The sequence below is a fragment of the Siphateles boraxobius genome, unplaced genomic scaffold (assembly GCF_051911475.1).
Source record: "Siphateles boraxobius isolate OS27281-9 unplaced genomic scaffold, OSU_SipBor_1 115, whole genome shotgun sequence".
Classification (NCBI taxonomy): Eukaryota; Metazoa; Chordata; class Actinopteri; order Cypriniformes; family Leuciscidae; genus Siphateles; species Siphateles boraxobius.
The window spans coordinates 1,314,545-1,335,079 of record NW_027508717.1 but is presented as its reverse complement, the minus strand read 5'-3'; the positions used below and the strand labels follow the sequence as shown (position 1 = coordinate 1,335,079).

At 37.1% G+C, this 20,535-nt stretch overlaps 1 protein-coding gene across 3 annotated transcripts in view; it reads right to left on the bottom strand.

Moving 5' to 3' along the window:
* Positions 1-2,142: 2,142 nt before the first annotated feature.
* LOC143707733 (MAM domain-containing glycosylphosphatidylinositol anchor protein 2) overlaps positions 2,143-20,535 on the bottom strand; it is a 288,467-nt gene continuing 270,074 nt past the window's right edge. For 2 of the 3 annotated variants that reach the window (XM_077200057.1, XM_077200058.1), the window contains exons 13-17: positions 19,394-19,549; positions 16,505-16,666; positions 12,447-12,580; positions 11,689-11,788; positions 4,674-5,183 (exon numbers count right to left, since the gene is read on the bottom strand). In XM_077200057.1, coding sequence (XP_077056172.1) covers positions 5,095-5,183; positions 11,689-11,788; positions 12,447-12,580; positions 16,505-16,666; positions 19,394-19,549 — 641 coding nt within the window. In that variant the 3' untranslated portion in view covers positions 4,674-5,094. Of the gene's footprint in view, positions 5,184-11,688; positions 11,789-12,446; positions 12,581-16,504; positions 16,667-19,393; positions 19,568-20,535 lie in introns of all 3 variants that reach the window. The other variant, XM_077200059.1, reaches the window with a different exon arrangement.

The window sequence follows — 20,535 nt, the reverse complement described above, 5'->3', positions numbered from 1 at the left end:
CAATCTCGTTGTGACAACATGCCCCAGTTATAAAGTAATCTATGTTTTGTGTGCAGGAACAGTGTAAATGTTCAGTATCAGTATCAGTAGCTGAGACTTTAATGTTTGTGACTGAACAAAAACTTGCATAAATAAATAAATAATGTCTAGTTAGAATGCAAATTCCTCCAGGAACAGGCAGAAAGATTTTCCGCAATGCGTTTCACCGACACAGATGTAAAATAGCTTTCTTTATTATTTTTTCATCATTAGTTGCAAGAATGACACAAAAATGATGGTGATTACAAAGGAATACAGTGAAAGGAAGCATTATTGGATATAAGTGTGTAGAATGACTGATCATTACAGGACATCAGATCAGGGTCAAAGCCTCAAGGTCTTTCGTTTCTAATCATCATCTCGTGATTTAACACACCATAAACACACACACTGAGAAGCAGTGAAATGATCTGCAGTCAGAAAGCCCTTCTGAAGCTCCAGTGTGAAGCACTAAAACACTGAGAGTTTAAACATGGACAATTCTCTGATCACACTCACACTGCTCTTGAAAACATTAGCACACGCTGTTGGAAAAGACCAGCTGACAGGGAACGTTCTTCCAGTGACGTCAATATAACGTTATTCAAAGTCACTGGTCATTAATAACGTAAGCACAAAAATGTCATATATAATAATTTATTGAATGCTCTTCTGGAACATTTCAGTTGGTTTAATGTTTTTAAATGTTACAACTTACTACTTTTTTTTTTTTTAGAATGTTTGAATATTCAAATGTAACGTTCCTATAATGTTTGCAAAGTGATAACATGTTTTATCTTACGTTCAACTTAAACCAGTGCTGGAAAATTAATAATCGCGATTAATCGCATCCAAAATAAAAGTTTGTGTTTACATAGTATACGTGCACTGAGTATAATTATTTTGTATATATAAATACACACACATATGCATTTATATATTTAAGAAATATTGTATATATATTTATAAATAGTTTATATTATATATAAATATTTTATATATAAATTACACATTTTAATTAAATATATACATGCATTTGTGTGTATTTATATAGGCTATACAAAATAATTATACACAGTACACACATATTATGTAAACACAAACTTTTATTTTGGATGCGATTAATCGTGATTATTCGTTTCCCTGCGCTAGTTTCAACGTAATCCAACTTTACTTTATCAAATGTATTTTATCAAGGCATTCGAGCTGGGCGATATATTTATCACGATATTTTTCAGACAATATTCAATATACAAATGTTGTTAAAATCAACGCATTGTTTCTCACAAAACGAACACAAAGAACATTTTTCATTCATATGCACCAACAATAACAGCAATATATTCACCACATTCACTAAATCATTTTAATGCATGAAAAATGTCACACAATGAGTTTTTTAGACGAATTGATAAATCAGTTTATTGAAATGAACAGTTTGAAGTGAATCACACGCAAACACAAAATAAAAAAGTGCTTTAAAATCATTTCAATATGTTGTTTAATTTAAAATCACCAACAAAAAGTATTAAATAAATCGCCCAGCTCTAAAAGAAAAACTAGCAGGGAACGTTTTGTCAAGGTTCTCTCAACGTTATGAACAAACGTTCTTCCAGTAACATTAAAAGAACGTTCATTCAGAGTCATCCAACCTTTTATAATGCTCTCAAAACATTAGCACAAAAACATTATTAATACGTCGTTCATGGAGTTTTGTTTCTGTATCATTTTATTTGGACGTTCGTCTATCGTTTTTAAATGTTACTAGTTGGTTTAGAACGTTCAAAGAACATTCAAAAGTAACGTTATCACAATGTTCGCTTAAAGTTGGAAAAAACTTTAAAGCGTTCTTAGAACTTTCCGAAAAAAACCCAGCCATATCTCAAGGCAATTCGTACGAATTTTTACGAGGTGGCTAATTCACACGACCTCACTCGTCCAAATCAGCCAGCTTTTATTCTCTCGTACGAATTGGTCGTGAGATAGCGTTGAAATAACGTGAACTTAATGGCAATGTGAGCAAAACGTTCTCAGAACATATTTTTGTTAGCTGGAATGACACACATGACTATAACACAAGCTCTTGTGTAGTTCACTGAAACAAGCTTTAGCCCTTAATTCATGTCATTTGTATAGGTTTGTTTTATTGTTGAACATCATACACAAACAAAGACTTTGTTTCAGCGGTATATTTGTCCTCTAAAACATTTCATTCTGAAGTCCTGTAATGAGCGTCAGTCATTATACTGTGATTTGAATCTTTTACAACATGTAGTTTCCTACACCCGACCTATGGGACACTGCATATACCAGCACATATACGTGACACGCTCCAGTAAAACCAGTGGGCTCATCTCATTATTAACCAGCTCCTGCTACTTCACAAACTGAAGGTTGTTTTGGGGCTAATATTACATGCTTGCAAACTGAGCTACAAATATATTTCAGTGGCAATTCACGTAGTTGAAATGAGAGGCTTTCATAATTAACCTTGATTCAGTTTCTGATACATTACCTCTCCTGCCATCTATAAACATTATATTATTATACACTAGCGCTCAAATGTTTGGAATAATGAATTTTTAACTGATTCCAGTCTCTTCTGCTCACCAAAGCTGCATTTATTTGATGAAAAATACAGTAAAAATTGTGAAATAGTTCTGTACTACTGTAAATCAGCTGTTTTCTATGTGAATATATAGTAAAGTGTAATTTATTCCTGTGATCAAAGCTGAATTTTCAGCATCATTACTCCAGTCTTCAGTGTCACATGATCCTTCATAAATCACTATAATATGATGATTTGATGCTCATACATTGTCATTCAAAAGTTTTGGGGTTTACAAAAGAAAATTAATACTTGTATTCAGCAAGGACGCATTAAATTGATCAAAAGCAACAGTAATCTTTCTATTAATCAAAGATTCCGGATTTTTTTTTAACAAACATATGAATATGCACTCTTTTCAACATTGATAATAATCATAAATATTTCTTGAGCATCAAATCATCATATTAGAATGATTTCTGACAAGACATTTAAAAATCTTTATTATTCCAAACTTAGTGTATTTTTAATATACAAGCGTGCATTTAACGTCACACTGGTTTTGCAGGGGGACGGTCACATATATGATTTTTCAGAACAGCATTTTTAATGGTTGAATAGATGTTGTGCTTCCTTAGACTCGTACATAAAACATCTCATATAAATTTCAATGAACAGAGCTTCTTTACATATACAAGTACAGTTACCAAACCAGCAAAGTCGGCATTTTTCTGCCCGCTTCGGATATTTTCAGCAATGCAAGGGAGACGACGAGAAAGAAAGACAGTAAAATTTGGAACATTTCAAAGTAAATAAGAAGAAGAAACGAGACACAGCTTCTTGTCAAAACATTTTCATATTGTTTTTGTTTTTTTACAACACCCTTTTTAAAAAGCGGCCGGTCGAGCGCTCAGGTATACTGCCACTGTTTGCACAGTTTGTGTGTAAAAGCTGAGACACATTCTGGATTGAGTAATAAAATATTATTATACTTATGAATATTTCATTTTTTTCTCTCAGAATGCACATTGTTCGGTATATAAATGGCATGAGGAGGGCATGTCCGTTCCAAGGCCCGTTTGCGTTTCGTTATCGATGGAGAGCATGAGACATTCAGCGAACACCTGCGTCGTCCAGTCGGAAATGAGTATTAAACAGCCCATCAGAAGTTAGAAACATTGACGTTTGGTGTCGATGGCCAGGCTAACGGATTGGTTTTTAACCTGAAGGCACTTCTTTTTTAATGGCAGAAATTCTGTCACTCAACTGGTACTGGGAACGGCGACAAACCAGAGTTTCTCACCGTAACGAACGCCCATAATCGCACGAAACAAAACGTCGTCCATCTTGCGCTTGGGAAGTGAGCACAGTGTTTGTGAAGTCAGGCTGCTACTAGAGTCGGGGTATAAATGCTCTTTTATCGGCGTTTTAAAGCACCGAGCCGAACGAAACCAAAGAAGAGATGTGAGAAAAGGTTCTGTTGATTGTACTCCAAATCACACACACACACAAAAAACATACCAAGATGAAAACCGGGAGAATCGTGACCGAAAGGGAATTGTGTGTGAAACACTTCTTGATTCGTGAAACTGGTTCTGCTTCCCTTTCGGGTTAATCCATCCATCCAGATGGAGAAGTAGTCGTTGTGCTTTTCAGACCGTGTTTGAATCCTCCAGGCGTGGGAGCGTCTTTCTGAACCTCAGAGGAAAATATATTTTTTGTTAGCATATTGTCGCTTTCGGGCGGAAACCTCGTATCTCCAAAATAGCTATTTTTCCGGAAATGGAAAAATCACTCTAATATTTGTAAACACTGATGTTGTGGTTTTAGACACTTGCATGTGTCATTGCATTATTAACATTTGACCAAAATCAAGCTCAAATGAAGTTTTTGACCAGCGAATGTATTTTTATTCGTCATTAGAACGGTTGCATCTGAGCCATTAAGTGTTACAAATTACATTTTACAAGTTTACTGTAGCTATATGTGAGCGCTAAGTTTTTTCTGTAATTTGGCCAAAATCTCATATTAAAGATGAAGGGTATTTAAGACAGGATTGACTGTGACTTACATGTATAGTGTTTCTTGAGTGAAGAAAACACTGTACTTATTCAAACAGACAGTCTTTATTTATCATCGCATTGCAAACAAGCAGAGACGCTCCACTTCATTCATGATAGAGGTGGGCAGAGCTATGAGGTTTGATTGACAGTTTGAGGAGCCAATGGAGTTACACGCTTCAGTCACAAGCTCTTTTTAATAATTTTCATTGGTTAAATATTTCCAAAACCCACAGATGGCGACCGATAGTAGGCCTAGTGATTTAAGAAAAAAAGAAAAATTACGAAATATGGAGATACAAGGTTTCCGCCAACCCGCGACAAAATATTAATATCACTTTTCTGTTTAGGTTTGTGGTTGTTTCATGGTTTATTCCCGGTGTTGTGGCTTCTCAGCAATCCGAAAGCATAAATCTTTGGTGATAAAATATTATGGGACGCATCTCGAGTCTCTTCTCATGTGGAGCGTCACCTCTGACGAAAGAACAAGGTAAAAAACAGTGTGACGCTCAATGGCCATATACTGGAGACGGTGTGTGGAGCCGCTCCTCTGATAGCTGTGGGAAAACACACAGAGAAAGAGGTAAACATTAACCAGTGAACTATATGAAATATCACCGACATGTCAAATCAACAAGAGGTCCCCAGCTATAAATTCAGATTTTGAACATTTGGTTTTTGACCACTGAAAATGGGTAAAATTCAACAAATTGAACATGGAGCCGCATTGAGATCTACATATCTATGTGATTGAACCATACAGGGCCTTGAAAATGAAGATTCCAAAAGAAAAGTTTGTTAAGAACCAGAATTTAAAATAAAAAAAATCTTTAATTCTTTTTGAGTTACAGCCATGCAAACTTTGGAAAAACAATATTAATGACACTTAAACAGGTATATTCTATGCAATTGTGTTGATAGAAAAAAACAAGATGCATTTCTAGTTTCAACATTATTTGTTCAGTTATTCCTCCTTAAAAGACAAAAAGTATCAGCTGTATGCGCAGTCACCCACATTTGGTTTTTGACCATTGAAAATGTGTTCAATTGACCAATTTACTCATTGAACCGCATTAAGATCTCCAGATCTCTGGGACTGAACCATAGAACCATATAGAACCAAGTCCTATATAAGCATATAAGAGTTTGTTGAAGACCAAAATATAAAAGAACACCCCTGTAATTTGGCTTTGAATTGTCTTTTTGACCCCCCTAGACAAAATATCGAATTACTCAATAAATATGCATCCATCGCATTTAATATTTTGGCTTTCATCACAAGTTATGTTTGTCTTTCTCCAGAAAAAATATTAACAAAATCAAAAATGTGAGCTGGGGAAGTTTTGAAATTAGTTTGATTTGACATGGAATGACCCTATAGTGTAAACTGGCTTTATTTTGTTGATGACAGGGCCATTAACATGTTTAGACACTGGCATTAACGTGTGTTTAGACACTGGCATTAACATGTTTAGACACTGGCATTAACGTGTGTTTAGACACTGGCATTAACATGTTTAGACACCTGCATTAACGTGTGTTTAGACACTGGCATTAACGTGTGTTTAGACACTGGCATTAACGTGTGTTTAGACACTGGCATTAACGTGTGTTTAGACACTGGCATTAACATGTTTAGACACTGGGATTAACGTGTGTTTAGACACTGGCATTAACATGTTTAGACACCTGCATTAACGTGTGTTTAGACACTGGCATTAACGTGTGTTTAGACACTGGCATTAACATGTTTAGACACTGGCATTAACGTGTGTTTAGACACTGGCATTAACGTGTGTTTAGACACTGGCATTAACGTGTGTTTAGACACTGGCATTAACGTGTGTTTAGACACTGGCATTAACATGTTTAGACACTGGCATTAACGTGTGTTTAGACACTGGCATTAACGTGTGTTTAGACACTGGCATTAACGTGTGTTTAGACACTGGCATTAACATGTTTAGACACTGGCATTAACGTGTGTTTAGACACTGGCATTAACGTGTGTTTAGACACTGGCATTAACGTGTGTTTAGACACTGGCATTAACGTGTGTTTAGACACTGGCATTAACGTGTGTTTAGACACTGGCATTAACATGTTTAGACACCTGCATTAACGTGTGTTTAGACACTGGCATTAACGTGTGTTTAGACACTGGCATTAACGTGTGTTTAGACACTGGCATTAACATGTTTAGACACTGGCATTAACGTGTGTTTAGACACTGGCATTAACATGTTTAGACACCTGCATTAACGTGTGTTTAGACACTGGCATTAACGTGTGTTTAGACACTGGCATTAACGTGTGTTTAGACACTGGCATTAACGTGTGTTTAGACACTGGCATTAACATGTTTAGACACTGGGATTAACGTGTGTTTAGACACTGGCATTAACATGTTTAGACACCTGCATTAACGTGTGTTTAGACACTGGCATTAACGTGTGTTTAGACACTGGCATTAACATGTTTAGACACTTGCATAAACATGTGTTTAGACACTGGCATTAACGTGTGTTTAGACACTGGCATTAACATGTGTTTAGACACTGGCATTAACAAGTGTTTAGACACTGGGATTAACGTGTGTTTAGACACTGGCATTAACGTGTGTTTAGACACTGGCATTAATGTTTTTTGTGATTTCTTGAGCACATAAAGAGTCAGGTGTAAATGCACTAAACACACATGGTGATCACTGAAAACTCTGAGTTGAGGAATCATTCACAAGTGAGTTAAGATCATTAAAATCCATCTCATGTTTTTCATACTTACGGCTGATCATAAATGTCTAAACTGTATTTCTGTGATTCACAAGCATCCTCCAGTGCATATGACTGCAGTGTTTTATTATCCTCTAGATTTCCACGAAGCTTGTATTTATGACACAAACACCCCTCATGGAGATATCGATACGAAACTTCTCTGACTGTCACGTAGCTTTTGATAATAATGGAAAACCTGTTATATTCCAGCCTAATAATAATGATTAATACATAACTTCACTTGATGATTACACCCCTAGTTTGGCTCCAGAATGAAGACTTTCCATTTGCTGGCATTAAGATGTGTTTAGACACTGGCATTAACGTGTGTTTAGACACTGGTATTAACGTGTGTTTAGACACTGGCATTAATATGTTTAGACACTGGCATTAACGTGTGTTTAGACTCTGGCATCAACATGTTTAGACACTGGCATTAACGTGTGTTTAGACACTGGTATTAATGTGTGTTTAGACACTGGCATTAATATGTTTAGACACTGGCATTAACGTGTGTTTAGACTCTGGCATTAACATGTTTAGACACTGGCATTAACGTGTGTTTAGACACTGGTATTAACGTGTGTTTAGACACTGGCATTAATATGTTTAGACACTGGCATTAACGTGTGTTTAGACTCTGGCATTAACGTGTGTTTAGACACTGGTATTAACGTGTGTTTAGACACTGGCATTAATATGTTTAGACACTGGCATTAACGTGTGTTTAGACACTGGTACTAACGTGTGTTTAGACACTGGTATTAACGTGTGTTTAGACACTGACATTAATATGTTTAGACACTGGCATTAATGTGTGTTTAGACTCTGGCATTAACGTGTTTAGACACTGGCATTAATGTGTGTTTAGACACTGGCATTAACATGTTTAGACACTGGCATTAATGTGTGTTTAGACACTGGCATTAAGGTGTGTTTAGACACTGGCATTAAGGTGTGTTTAGACACTGGCGTTAACGTGTGTTTAGACACTGGCATTAAGGTGTGTTTAGACACTGGCATTAACATGTGTTTATACACTGGCATTAACGTGTGTTTAGACACTGGCATTAACGTGTGTATAGACACTGGCATTAACGTGTCTTTAGACACTGGTATTAACGTGTGTTTAGACACTGGTATTAACGTGTGTTTAGACACTGGCATTAATATGTTTAGACACTGGCATTAACGTATTTTTAGACTCTGGCATTAACGTGTTTAGACACTGGCATTAATGTGTGTTTAGACACTGGCATTAACATGTTTAGACACTGGCATTAAGGTGTGTTTAGACACTGGCATTAAGGTGTGTTTAGACACTGGCATTAACGTGTGTTTAGACACTGGCATTAAGGTGTGTTTAGACACTGGCATTAACATGTGTTTATACACTGGCATTAACGAGTGTATAGACACTGGCATTAACGTGTGTTTAGACACTGGCATTAAGGTATGTTTAGACACTGGCATTAAAATGTTTAGACACTGGCATTAACATGTGTTAAGACTGGCATTAATGTGTGTTCAGACACTGGCATTAACATGTTTAGATACTGGCATTAACATGTGTTTAGACTGGCATTAATGTGTGTTTAGACACTGGCATTAACGTGTGTTTAGATGCTGGCATTAACGTGCGTTTAGACACTGGCATTAACGTGTGTTTAGACACTGGCATTAACGTGTGTTTAGACACTGGCATTATCGTGTGTTTAGACTCTGGCATTAATGTGTTTTTAGACACTGGCATTAACATGTTTAGACACTGGCATTAACATGTGTTTAGACACTGGCATTAGCGTGTGTTTAGACACTGGCATTAACGTATTTAGACACTGGCATTAATGTCTGTTTAGACACTGGCATTAAGGTGTGTTTAGACACTGGCATTAATGTGTGTTTAGACACTGGCATTAACGCGTGTTTAGACACTGGCATTAACGTGTGTTTAGACACTGGCATTAAGGTGTGTTTAGACACTGGCATTAACGTGTGTGTACACACTGGCATTAACATGTTTAGACACTGGCATTAACGCTTGTTTAGACTCTGGCATTAATGTGTGTTTAGACACTGGCATTAACATGTGTTTAGACTGGCATTAACGTGTGTTTAGACACTGGCATTAACATGTGTTTAGACTGGCATTAACGTGTGTTTAGAACTGGCATTAACGTGGGTTTAGACTGGCATTAACATGTGTTTAGACACTGGCATTGACGTGGGTTTAGACTCTGGCATTAATGTGTGTTTAGACACTGGCATTAACATGTTTCGACACTGGCATTAACATGTTTTTAGACACTGACATTAACTTGTGTTTAGACACTGGCATTAACATGCGTTTAGACACTGGCATTTACGTGTGTTTAGACACTGGCATTAATGTGTGTTTAGACACTGGCATTAATGTGTCTTTAGACACTGGCGTTAACATGTTTAGACACTGGCGTTAATGTGTGTTTAGACACTGGCATTAACGTGTGTTTAGACACTGGCGTTAACATGTTTAGACACTGGCGTTAACATGTTTAGACACTATTAACGTGTTTAGACACTGGAATTAACATGTGTTTAGACACTGGCATTAACGTGTGTTTAGACACTGGCATTAACATGTGTTTAGACACTGGCATTAACGTGTGTTTAGTCACTGGCATTAACATGTTTAGACACTGGCATTAACGTGTTTAGACACTGGCATTAACATGTTTAGACACTGGCATTAATGTGTGTTTAGACACTGGCATTAACCCGTGTTTAGACACTGGCATTAACCCGTGTTTAGACACTGGCATTAACATGTTTAGACACTGGCATTAACCCGTGTTTAGACACTGGCATTAACATGTTTAGATACTGGCATTAACGTGTGTATTTAGACACTGGAATTAACATGTTTAGACACTGGCATTAAGGCGTGTTTAGACACTGGCATTAACATGTTTAGACACTGGCATTAACGTGTGTTTAGACATTGGCATTAACGCGTGTTTAGACAATGGCATTAAGGTGTGTTTAGACACTGGCATTAACATGTTTAGACACTGGCATTAACCTGTGTTTAGACACTGGCATTAACATGTTTAGACACTGGCATTAACGTGTGTTTAGACATTGGCATTAACGTGTGTTTAGACACTGGCATTAAGGTGTGTTTAGACACTGGCATTAACATGTTTAGACACTGGCATTAACGTGTGTTTAGACACTGGCATTAACGTGTGTTTAGACACTGGCATTAACATGTTTAGACACTGGAATTAAAATGTTTAGACACTGGCATTAACGTGTGTTTAGACACTGGCATTAACATGTTTAGACACTTGCATTAACATGTTTAGACACTGGCATTAAGATGTTTAGACACTGAAATTAACATGTTTAGAGACTGGCATTAACATGTTTAGACACTGGCATTAACATGTTTAGACACTGGCATTAACATGTTTAGACACTGGCATTAACGTGTGTTTAGACACTGGCATTAACGTGTGTTTAGACACTGGCATTAACATGTTTAGACACTATTAATGTGTTTAGACACTGGCATTAACATGTTTAGACACTGGCATTAACATGTTTAGACACTGGCATTAACGTGTGTTTAGACACTGGCATTAACGTGTGTTTAGACACTGGCATTAACATGTTTAGACACTATTAATGTGTTTAGACACTGGCATTAACATGTTTAGGCACTGGCATTAACACGTGTTTAGACACTGGCATTAACGTGTGTTTAGACACTGGCATTAACATGTTTAGACACTATTAATGTGTTTAGACACTGGCATTAACATGTTTAGACACTATTAATGTGTTTAGACACTGGCATTATCATGTTTAGACACTGACATTAACGTGTTTTTACCTTGTATTTAGCACTTAGCTTGTATTTAGCAGAAAGCTTGTATTTACGACACAAACACACCTCATGGAGATATGGATATTAAATGTCTCTGACTGTCACGTAGCTTTTGATAATAATGGAAAACCTGTTATATTCCAGCCTAATAATAATGATTTACACATAACTTCACTCGATGATTACAGCCCTAGTTTGTCTCCAGAAGGAAGGCTTTCCATTTGATCACATATTTTCAGCAGAAGCGAAGCCATGTCTCGCTCTCACTGTCAATTCCAGCCCATTACCTGCACTCATTTCTGTGTTTCTCGCTGTGTGTTCTAGTGTAATTACTGAGCTCTCTTGGACAACACTGTGTTTGCTGCTTCACACATAATTATGGCCTGGTTACCATAGAGATGCACGATAAATACATACGATTGGACGGAGGGTCAGGACACTCCCCCTCCTCCAACGTGACATCATCAATGGCAATATCCCCCTCGATCCCGGGACCGCGAATGCCCTCGAATATCACCTGTGTGATGGAAACGCAACACAAACAAACACTTGCATCATGAGCCTCGACAACATCTTTTCAGGATGTGCTGTTAACATATTTACACAAATCCAAAATGCATTCTATATATACAGACAAACCATAATTAATCAAACACCAGATATAATTTTTCTAATATTTTTGTATTAGTGTGTGCAGGACACTATAGTTCATTTATGTAAGTGAGGAGAGCAAAATTAAGTAAACTGTGACATATTATACCCAAAAACTCTTCATACAGCGACTACCAGTAAAAATATGATACCAAAAATGATTGGGACACTTTGAGCTGATCATGTTTTGCTGAAGTGTTTTTTCTTTAATAACTAATGCAGCTTTTTACACCACAGACTGAACAACATGAAGCATTGCTTGGTAACTGGTTGAGCTAAACTGGTATTATCTAATTGTGTAGTTAAATTTAACAGCTGACAGATATTCAACATAATTAATTTATGAGACTAGTGGGCAAAACCAGTGAAATATCAATTGATAACTAAGTTCTTGTCATATTTTATTACCATTTTCTAAACTATAGCGAATAAACTGTGATAATGTGAGAAATGTTCCAGGAGTCTGAATATATTTTGGTTTGACTGTATATACTGAATAAATGTTCGCTGTATATTTCCCTCACCTGGAAGGATGAAACCGGATGGATAGTAATTTTGGCTTGTCTCCATCGGTCCCCTTGGTTCCCGCTGAGGGACCACACTGGCCCCGCGTCTGAAGTCGACTGACCTTTCTGCTTCACGAACGCATTCAGAGAGCCTGCGGGAAAACACAATCAATTCATTTAACAACGCTCCCCCGACTGAAGAACTCAAGGCTGTTACGCTGCTGGAGAATCAATCAACCCAGTTACAAACACATGATGTCAATCAAAACTAACTTTAGCTGGACAATAACTTTATTCTAGAGCTGCAGTAAAGCCTGAACCTCTGCAACCTTCATTTCCTATTATCACTGTAAAGCTGCTTCGAAACAGTCCATATTGTTAAAAGCGCTGTATAAATGAAGGTGACTTGACTTGACAAACAGATTGGAAGTGGATTCTACACAATTCCACATATTCTTCTAGTCGAAGCTGTAGGTTATTCAGTTCGCAATCATCTCTGCTTTATGTACTTTAGGCATGTTGAAACATTAAAGCAAGACAGTTTTGAGGTCTATGTTTCTTCCATAACATCAGAAAAGTGGAAAGAAAACATTCAAAATACACTTTATTTATTTGATTGCATTTGATCTATTTGTGTCTGCAGATTTCAATCACGATGAATCTCTTTAAAGACAGTGAGTTTGAGTCAGAAATCTCCACTTCTGCAGTTTTACACACACCAAACTATACAGATTTATACGTATTCTGACATGTTATTCCTAAAAACATGGTGAAAATGTATTTGACTTGTGAAACTTTTAGTAAATTGTAGCCCTATTGTACTAATTCATCCCCTCTTTTTGATTTAACTAAAACAACCAAACAAATGATTATATCATGCGCACAATTTAGTAAAACAAGGGAAAGAATTATTATTTTGTGCTCATGATTTAGTAAAAAGAGGAACCGCATTAATATATCATATACACGATTTAGTAAAAAGAGGAAACTAATTATAATATCTTAATCACTATTTAGTCAAATGAGCAAACTAATTATTATACTTTGCGCTTAATAAAACAAGAGAAGTAATTATTATTTTGTGCTCACGATTTAGTAAAAAGAGGAAACGAATGATTATGTTGTACGCACAATTTAGTAAAATGAGCAAACAAATAATTATATCATACGCAAGATTTAGTAAAACAAAGGTAAAATTATTTTATCATGCTCATGATTTAGTAAAAAAAGGTGATGAATTATTCTATTATACACACGATTTAATTAAAATGAGGGAACAAGTTAGCAAAACGTGCTGATGTTTAGTAAGTTCATTTGTTAATTCGTGGCCACGATATACACATATTTGTGTACACATGTCATGTGCGGGTCTCCGTAGTTTTCTGTTTTTTCAATCAATCATTTATTTATAAAGCACTTTAAAAACTATTAAAGCATACCAAAGTGCTCTACAAGACAATAAACATTTCATACACAAAGAATGAAAGTTAAATATACAAAAATAAGTGGATGCATATAAAACTTGACAGTATTTTCTGATTTATGATAATAAAGAGAAATCCAAAACCTTTAACTCTAGTGTCAACAAAATCAAGCAAGTCAAGAATTATGAATTATGTCTTTATCCATTGTTCAGATTTATGTTCTGGAAAGGTATGCAAAAATGTGCATATTTAATTAGAAAAAAACTCATTTGCATATTTAAACATAACATGTCAGAAAACTTGTAATGGAAAACATTTGTACTGTAATTAATCAACATTGGGAAGTATGGTGTTATATATTAGTTAATATAATTAAGGGACCCTTTTGCCTTCGATATTATGATCAAGTTAAGATCGTTGATCAGTTTACAGAGATCAGCAGAAATGAAAGCATGTTAATGATGTGATTTCTTCTTGTGATGTGGAGATGATCACGTGATGATGAGCGTGATCTGTTGTTTCTGCTCGTCCAGTGTTTGCTCTGAGATCGGGGGTTTAATCCGGCAAACAAACGCAAAGAGAAGACAAACTGTGCAGTGACTCATCTCTCAGCTGCGACCTCAGTGCAGGTACTGTGTGTGTGTGTGTGTGTGTGTCTGTCTTCACCTCAAATGACTCACATTAACCGCGCGTGAGACGGTTTCATCAGCTTCATCACAGGTGTTTCTACTTAAGAGAAATAAATGAAAAGTCTCTGAAATTTGAGACATATATATATATTTCTATATGAAAACACGTGGGTGTGTGAGAGTGTGTTTTGTGTGTGTGTGTGTGTGTGAGAGAGAGTGAGGCCGTGTGTCCACCAAAGCGTTTTTAGCCAGCTGAAAACTCCTAGCTATGGGCGCTTGACAGCGTTTTGGCAGCGCAGCTTTTTTTTTCCAGTTGAGACACTTACTATACATTATTGCTTGTTATGATACGGAATATCCAAGGAAAGTGTTACTAGTGTCTCATTTCACACATATTTTGTCTCTGTGTTGATTCTATATTAAAATGTCGATACAATGTAACATATTTTCTCTGGCTCTTGTTTTAAATTATTTTGTTCCGTTATTATGCTTGTTGTTGTCTTCTGTTGACGTTGAACAAGCAGAATGTGGCGGTTGGTCGGTGTGATATTAGTCCCGCTCCTCCTCCACTGTGATTGGACGGTTGGATAAAAGTGACAGTGATGAGCGCTGCATTTACCCAAAGTTGAACTTTCTTCAACTCTCGGCGGCCAGTAAAAAACGCCGGGCGCTCAGCGCTTCAGCGTTACAAAAACGCTCAGCACCTCGTTACGCTCATGGCGTTTTTAAAACGCGGCGCTCCCATTGAAAAGAATTGGAAAATTACGCCAGCTACGTGAAAAAACACTTTGAATTAAATTAAATAGAGCAGACCGGGGTAAGCTGTCACATGGTCCAACGCTATCTCACAACCAATTTGTACGAGTGATTACAATGTGGCTGATTCGTACGAATACGGTTTGTCTAAACCCACGTGATGGTTAGGTTTAGGGGCGGAGTCAGGGGTGGGTCATTCGTACGAATTCATACGAATTGGACAACTCGTAAAATATCTACGATTTAGCAAAAATCGTACAAATGCGTACGAGTGAGGTTGTAAGAATTCATACGACTTAGCCACCTCGTAAAATTCATACGGATTGCCATGGTCTAATTCTCACTGCAGCAGATTTTTATTCATTTTTATTTCAGTTTATTTTTAGTTATTTCAGTACATAAAGTTAAACTGAATTAAAATATTCTTACCTAACTATCTGAAATAAAATACGTTATTTTACTTCTGTAAATGTTTATTTCAAGCAACAAAAAGAATTCGTTATGGTTTTAGTTTTAGTTAACTATAATAATAATAACCCTGCAACCATCCAACAATAATGAAGGTGGATTTGAAGAAGTGTGACAACATGCCCCGACACAGGGGTCAAAGTGTGTTCAATAAACAGTGTTTGATGGTCAACAACAGGTTTGAGCGTACGACAGAATCATGACATCTGAGAGGAACTCGTGTCCATATCGGTATCGGACAATATATGTTCATTTATGATGTTATCGTTATCGGCCTGATAAGAAAATTTGGCCGATATATTAAAGCCGATAAACAATGTATTATTTCCTTCAGCTGAGACACTTCAGATGCGCACTGTTCATCACGATGATTTTTAATTGCTTGAAATATGATTGGAATCACTTCAAAAATGATAATACAGTTCAGTGCAACACGTGCAGCGTAACTGTCATATAAGCTACATAAATTTATAATAAGAAGAATATAATTGTGTGTTTGGGAAGTGGCTTTTAATTGTGAGACTTTTGTTTTGGCAGGCTCTCAAAAATTCTATAAAAATGTGGATTTGGATTTATCGGCCAATATATCGGTTATCAGCTTTAAAATATAAAGAATTATTGGTTATCTGTAATTTTCAACCTTGTCATATCAGTGTGTCTCTGGTCATGCTAATGCTGGAGTGGTTTCTGAATGAACCTGTCAGTTTAAGTGATAAAGCAAAAGAGTTTCACTGACATCAGTTCTTGTGTGTTTTAGCTTCAGGAGTGTGTGTGTATGTGGAGGTCATCTTCATCTTACCGATGTGTTTGCCGTACATGTGATAGTAGAAGCCGAAGCAATAGGCCGGTGGGCTGGTGATGCTGTAGGGATTCTTCGGCGCGACGTTAAACGCAGGACTCAATAATCGAGCCGTGTCGCCCTCTTTACGAGGTCTCGAGGTCTCGATGTACATGTAGAAACCTGGGGATGACACACACACACACACGATTTAACACAAGCCTCTGCTGGCAAAACAGCAGCCATACACTTGACTATAATATATATGACTAATATATAATAAACTATTATATAGTCGCTGTCGGGGGGAAATCTCCTATCTCCAAAACTGCTGCTTTTCAGTAAATAGAAAAAAAAACTGTATTTTAATTAATTAAACACTGTAAACTATTGACATACGTGACAAAGACGCTCTTCTTCAATCATCAAATACATAAAACATAGCCTTTATATACATAGTGTTTCTTGAGTGAAGAAAACGCTGTACTTATTTAAACGTTGACAGTGGGGCTCGGCAGCCTTAGTCAAACGGGTTGGCGTGTATGGTCGGGTTGCGGAGAGATTGTGGTTAGGTCACATGTGAACTACGAGGAAGGAGCAGCCTCAGCAGCAGGAGGGATGTAAAGGTCAGTAAGCTGGGCTGAGTTGAGTGGGGGACGGAGGGGGGTGACTCTGGGACGCCAGAGTCACTGTCGAGCCCTCTTGAGGTGTCGTGGGCTAGTCGACGAAACACTGAGGACGGAAGGTGCCCACTTGAAGACCCTAGAGATGTCCCCTACTCTGCCTAATCCAGACGGTTGTCATGGGGGGACCGCACTGTGGTTGCAGCCGTTGTGTGTGCTGATGCGTATTAACACCAGACAGAAGGAGATTCACATCACCATATGGAAAGAAGCGTAAATGGATTGAGAAGCATAGGTTACTGTAAAGCTACATCTTAGTTGGAGCTTATCTTGGCGAAAGCTAGAGTACAAATCAGCATGAAGTTTTAACATCTACTCTAGTGTAATGGAAATCATTCAAACAGACAATCTTTATTTATCATTGCATTGCAAACAAGCAGAGACGCTCCACTTCATTCATGATAGAGGTGGGCGGAGTTATGATGTTTGATTGACAGTTTGAGGAGCCAATGGAGTTACACGCTTCAGTCACAAGCTCTTTTTTGATACTTTTCATTGGTTAAATATTTGCAAAACTCACAGACAGACGTAAAGGGTGACCGATAGTAATGATTTTTTGACAAAAAAATACAATTTGCGAAATATGGAGATATGAGGTTTCTGCTCGACAGCGACGATATATAAATAGATAATATAATAATTAATTATATAAAAATAAAATAGTATTATTATGCAAAACAAATATTTAAATGATAATAATAATAATAATATATTTATTGAAATTTAAAATAGCTTTATTGGCTGAGAATAAATAATTCATAAATATAGTAGGGAGTATTCGTTTTTAATGATATGAGGAACATTTTCATAATTTAATATTATTTAAATACTAGGCATTTATCTGACTAAATTATTTGGTCAAAAAAGGCTAAGTACAGCAACAGGTTTTATTTGACTATGAAAAAAAAAATGATGCATAGAAAAACAAACAAAAAGCTGATAGGAAAATAACCATACATAATCAGTTTACTTGGGTCTCTCTTGTTTTTGCATGTGTTTAAAATGATGTTGCACAATTTGTCATGTTTCATTGCGTTATTTTCACAAATAAAACAATTGACTCCAATCACAACTACGCAATATGATAACAAAATCTTTGACAAATTTACAAACAATATCTGAATGTCAATATTCCTACTGTAGTGTGTGCCTCGTTCACCAGGCGTTGTTCTTCAGAGCGTCGTCTCATTGAAAGTTGGGCTGTGAAAAACCCTCCAGCCAAAATCAAACAGAATCACCGCTCTTGAATTTGATGAGCAATAATTAAAGTCTCTGTAGGACTCTTGATGTTAATAAAACGCCGGACAGTTTGCAAGCATCAGGGTGATTAAAGCACATGTATTATTTACACGGGGACCGTAGAGGACGTGTTAACCGGCGCTCGGTCCCTCCAGAGCGGCACAGCGTCAAGTAAAAATAAACTTCAATAAAAATAAAAAGAGCTCATCCCGATTCATTCACATCCGGCACTGGCATGCATTGTCTCAGTTTGGGACTAGACAACCTCATTTGAAAAGCCGAATTTCATCTGAATGAAATCACTCTGAGTGGTAATTGGAACTCGGCCGCGGACATGAATGAAATGCAAGATAACTTCAGAAATCAACATGAGGATTTAGGCACGAGTCTCTCGGGTGGGATATTTCAGAAGTTTCCTTCTGGAAAGAAGATAAGCTTCTTATGACAAAATGACGTTTTCATAAGGGATTGGGGGATCGTGGTACGGACGGGACGGTTACCTACACAGTACAAAAACCGTTGGGTTACACATATTGGGTCACTATGTTGGGTTATTTTTTCAAAAATGTTGGGTCATTTTTCAAATCGATGGGTAATTTCTAGTAATAACCCGGTTGTCGGGTTAAATACGTATGTTGTATGTAAACTTGTGTATTTCGAATTTATGTACACAATTATGTATAGGCTATGTTTACATTACATTCTAGACTCCCCAATATTTAGTTCGTAATTACTCTTATACAATAATCTAATAATGTCTTATACAAATAAACAATCTGTTTTTGAAAACAAAGTGTATTTTATTTAATAAAATAATGTCATGAATAAAAATAAATAGTCAACTTAACTGTTGGGTTACTTTTAACCCAACTGGTTTTTAACCAATGCATTGGGTTAAAATAACCCACAGTTGGGAAGGTGCTGCTATACCACCAAATAGTTGGGTTAGTCGTTGGGTTATTTTAACCCAACATTATTAAGTGAGTACCCTGCTTCGAGCCGGCCCGGTCCCCGCTGGGACCCGTGTTCGGGGTGTATTTGGTGTCGCGGGTCGCGGCGCTGTGTCTCATCCAATCAAAGTCGTCGTTCTTGTCCTGAGTGAACATGCAAATGGGCTCCTCTTCAAAGCTGCAGTGAAACTCTCCTGGAGAAGAAAGAAGAGCTGGGTTAGTTCATGCAGACGTGAAATTCTGCCATCATTTACTCATCCGCAAGCATCCCAAACATATGGAATATGGACTTAATTCTGTGCAACTGCAAGCATCTTTGAACTGCTCTATTCACATAATGAAAGTGAACGGAGCGGTTGTGGATGATTATCAGTCTGTTTCAATGGAAGCTTGTTTACACCACAGAATAAAAAATAAAAAAGGTAATTAGTTTATAACTCACAATTGCGATTTTATATCATACAATTCTGACTTTAAATCTTGCAATTCTGACTTTATATCTTGCAATTCTGAGAAATAAAGTCAAAATTGTGAGATAAAATGTCACAATTATCTTTTAAAATGTTTTATTCTGTGGCGGAAACAAGCTTCCATATGTTTCTCGCTTGAGAAATACTGCACAAGACAGTTATGAAGCCTTTTTGACCTGATAGTGTCCGTGTGTGTTTGTAAAAGAGCATCTCAGAGACTCTTTAACAGCATGAGGGCGAGTGCATGACGACAGGACTGTCATTGACAAACACACACACACACACACACACACACACACACACACACACACACACACACACACACACACACACACACACACACACACACACACACACACACACACACACACACACACACACACATTGAAAACAACAAACCCTTGTGGAATCATGTCTGATTTACTAAACACTCTTCATATCTCACACTCATCTGGAGGAACAAGTCATTGGCATTCAGCAGGTGTTGTTTGTTGATAAATATTCATTGATTTTATTAAAATAAGCGCCGTGACCTTCGGATGGGGAGCAGCCTGGAGTGTTTTTTGAGTAAGTGGGCTTACGGTCCCTCGCTGAGGACCAGCGCCTCTCGACTCCTGCACTCGCTTCACTACGGGGGATTTAAATGGAGGTTTTACCCCTGATGACCAAACTAATGCAGGAGATCAGGAGGACAGAACCAGCAGACGAGA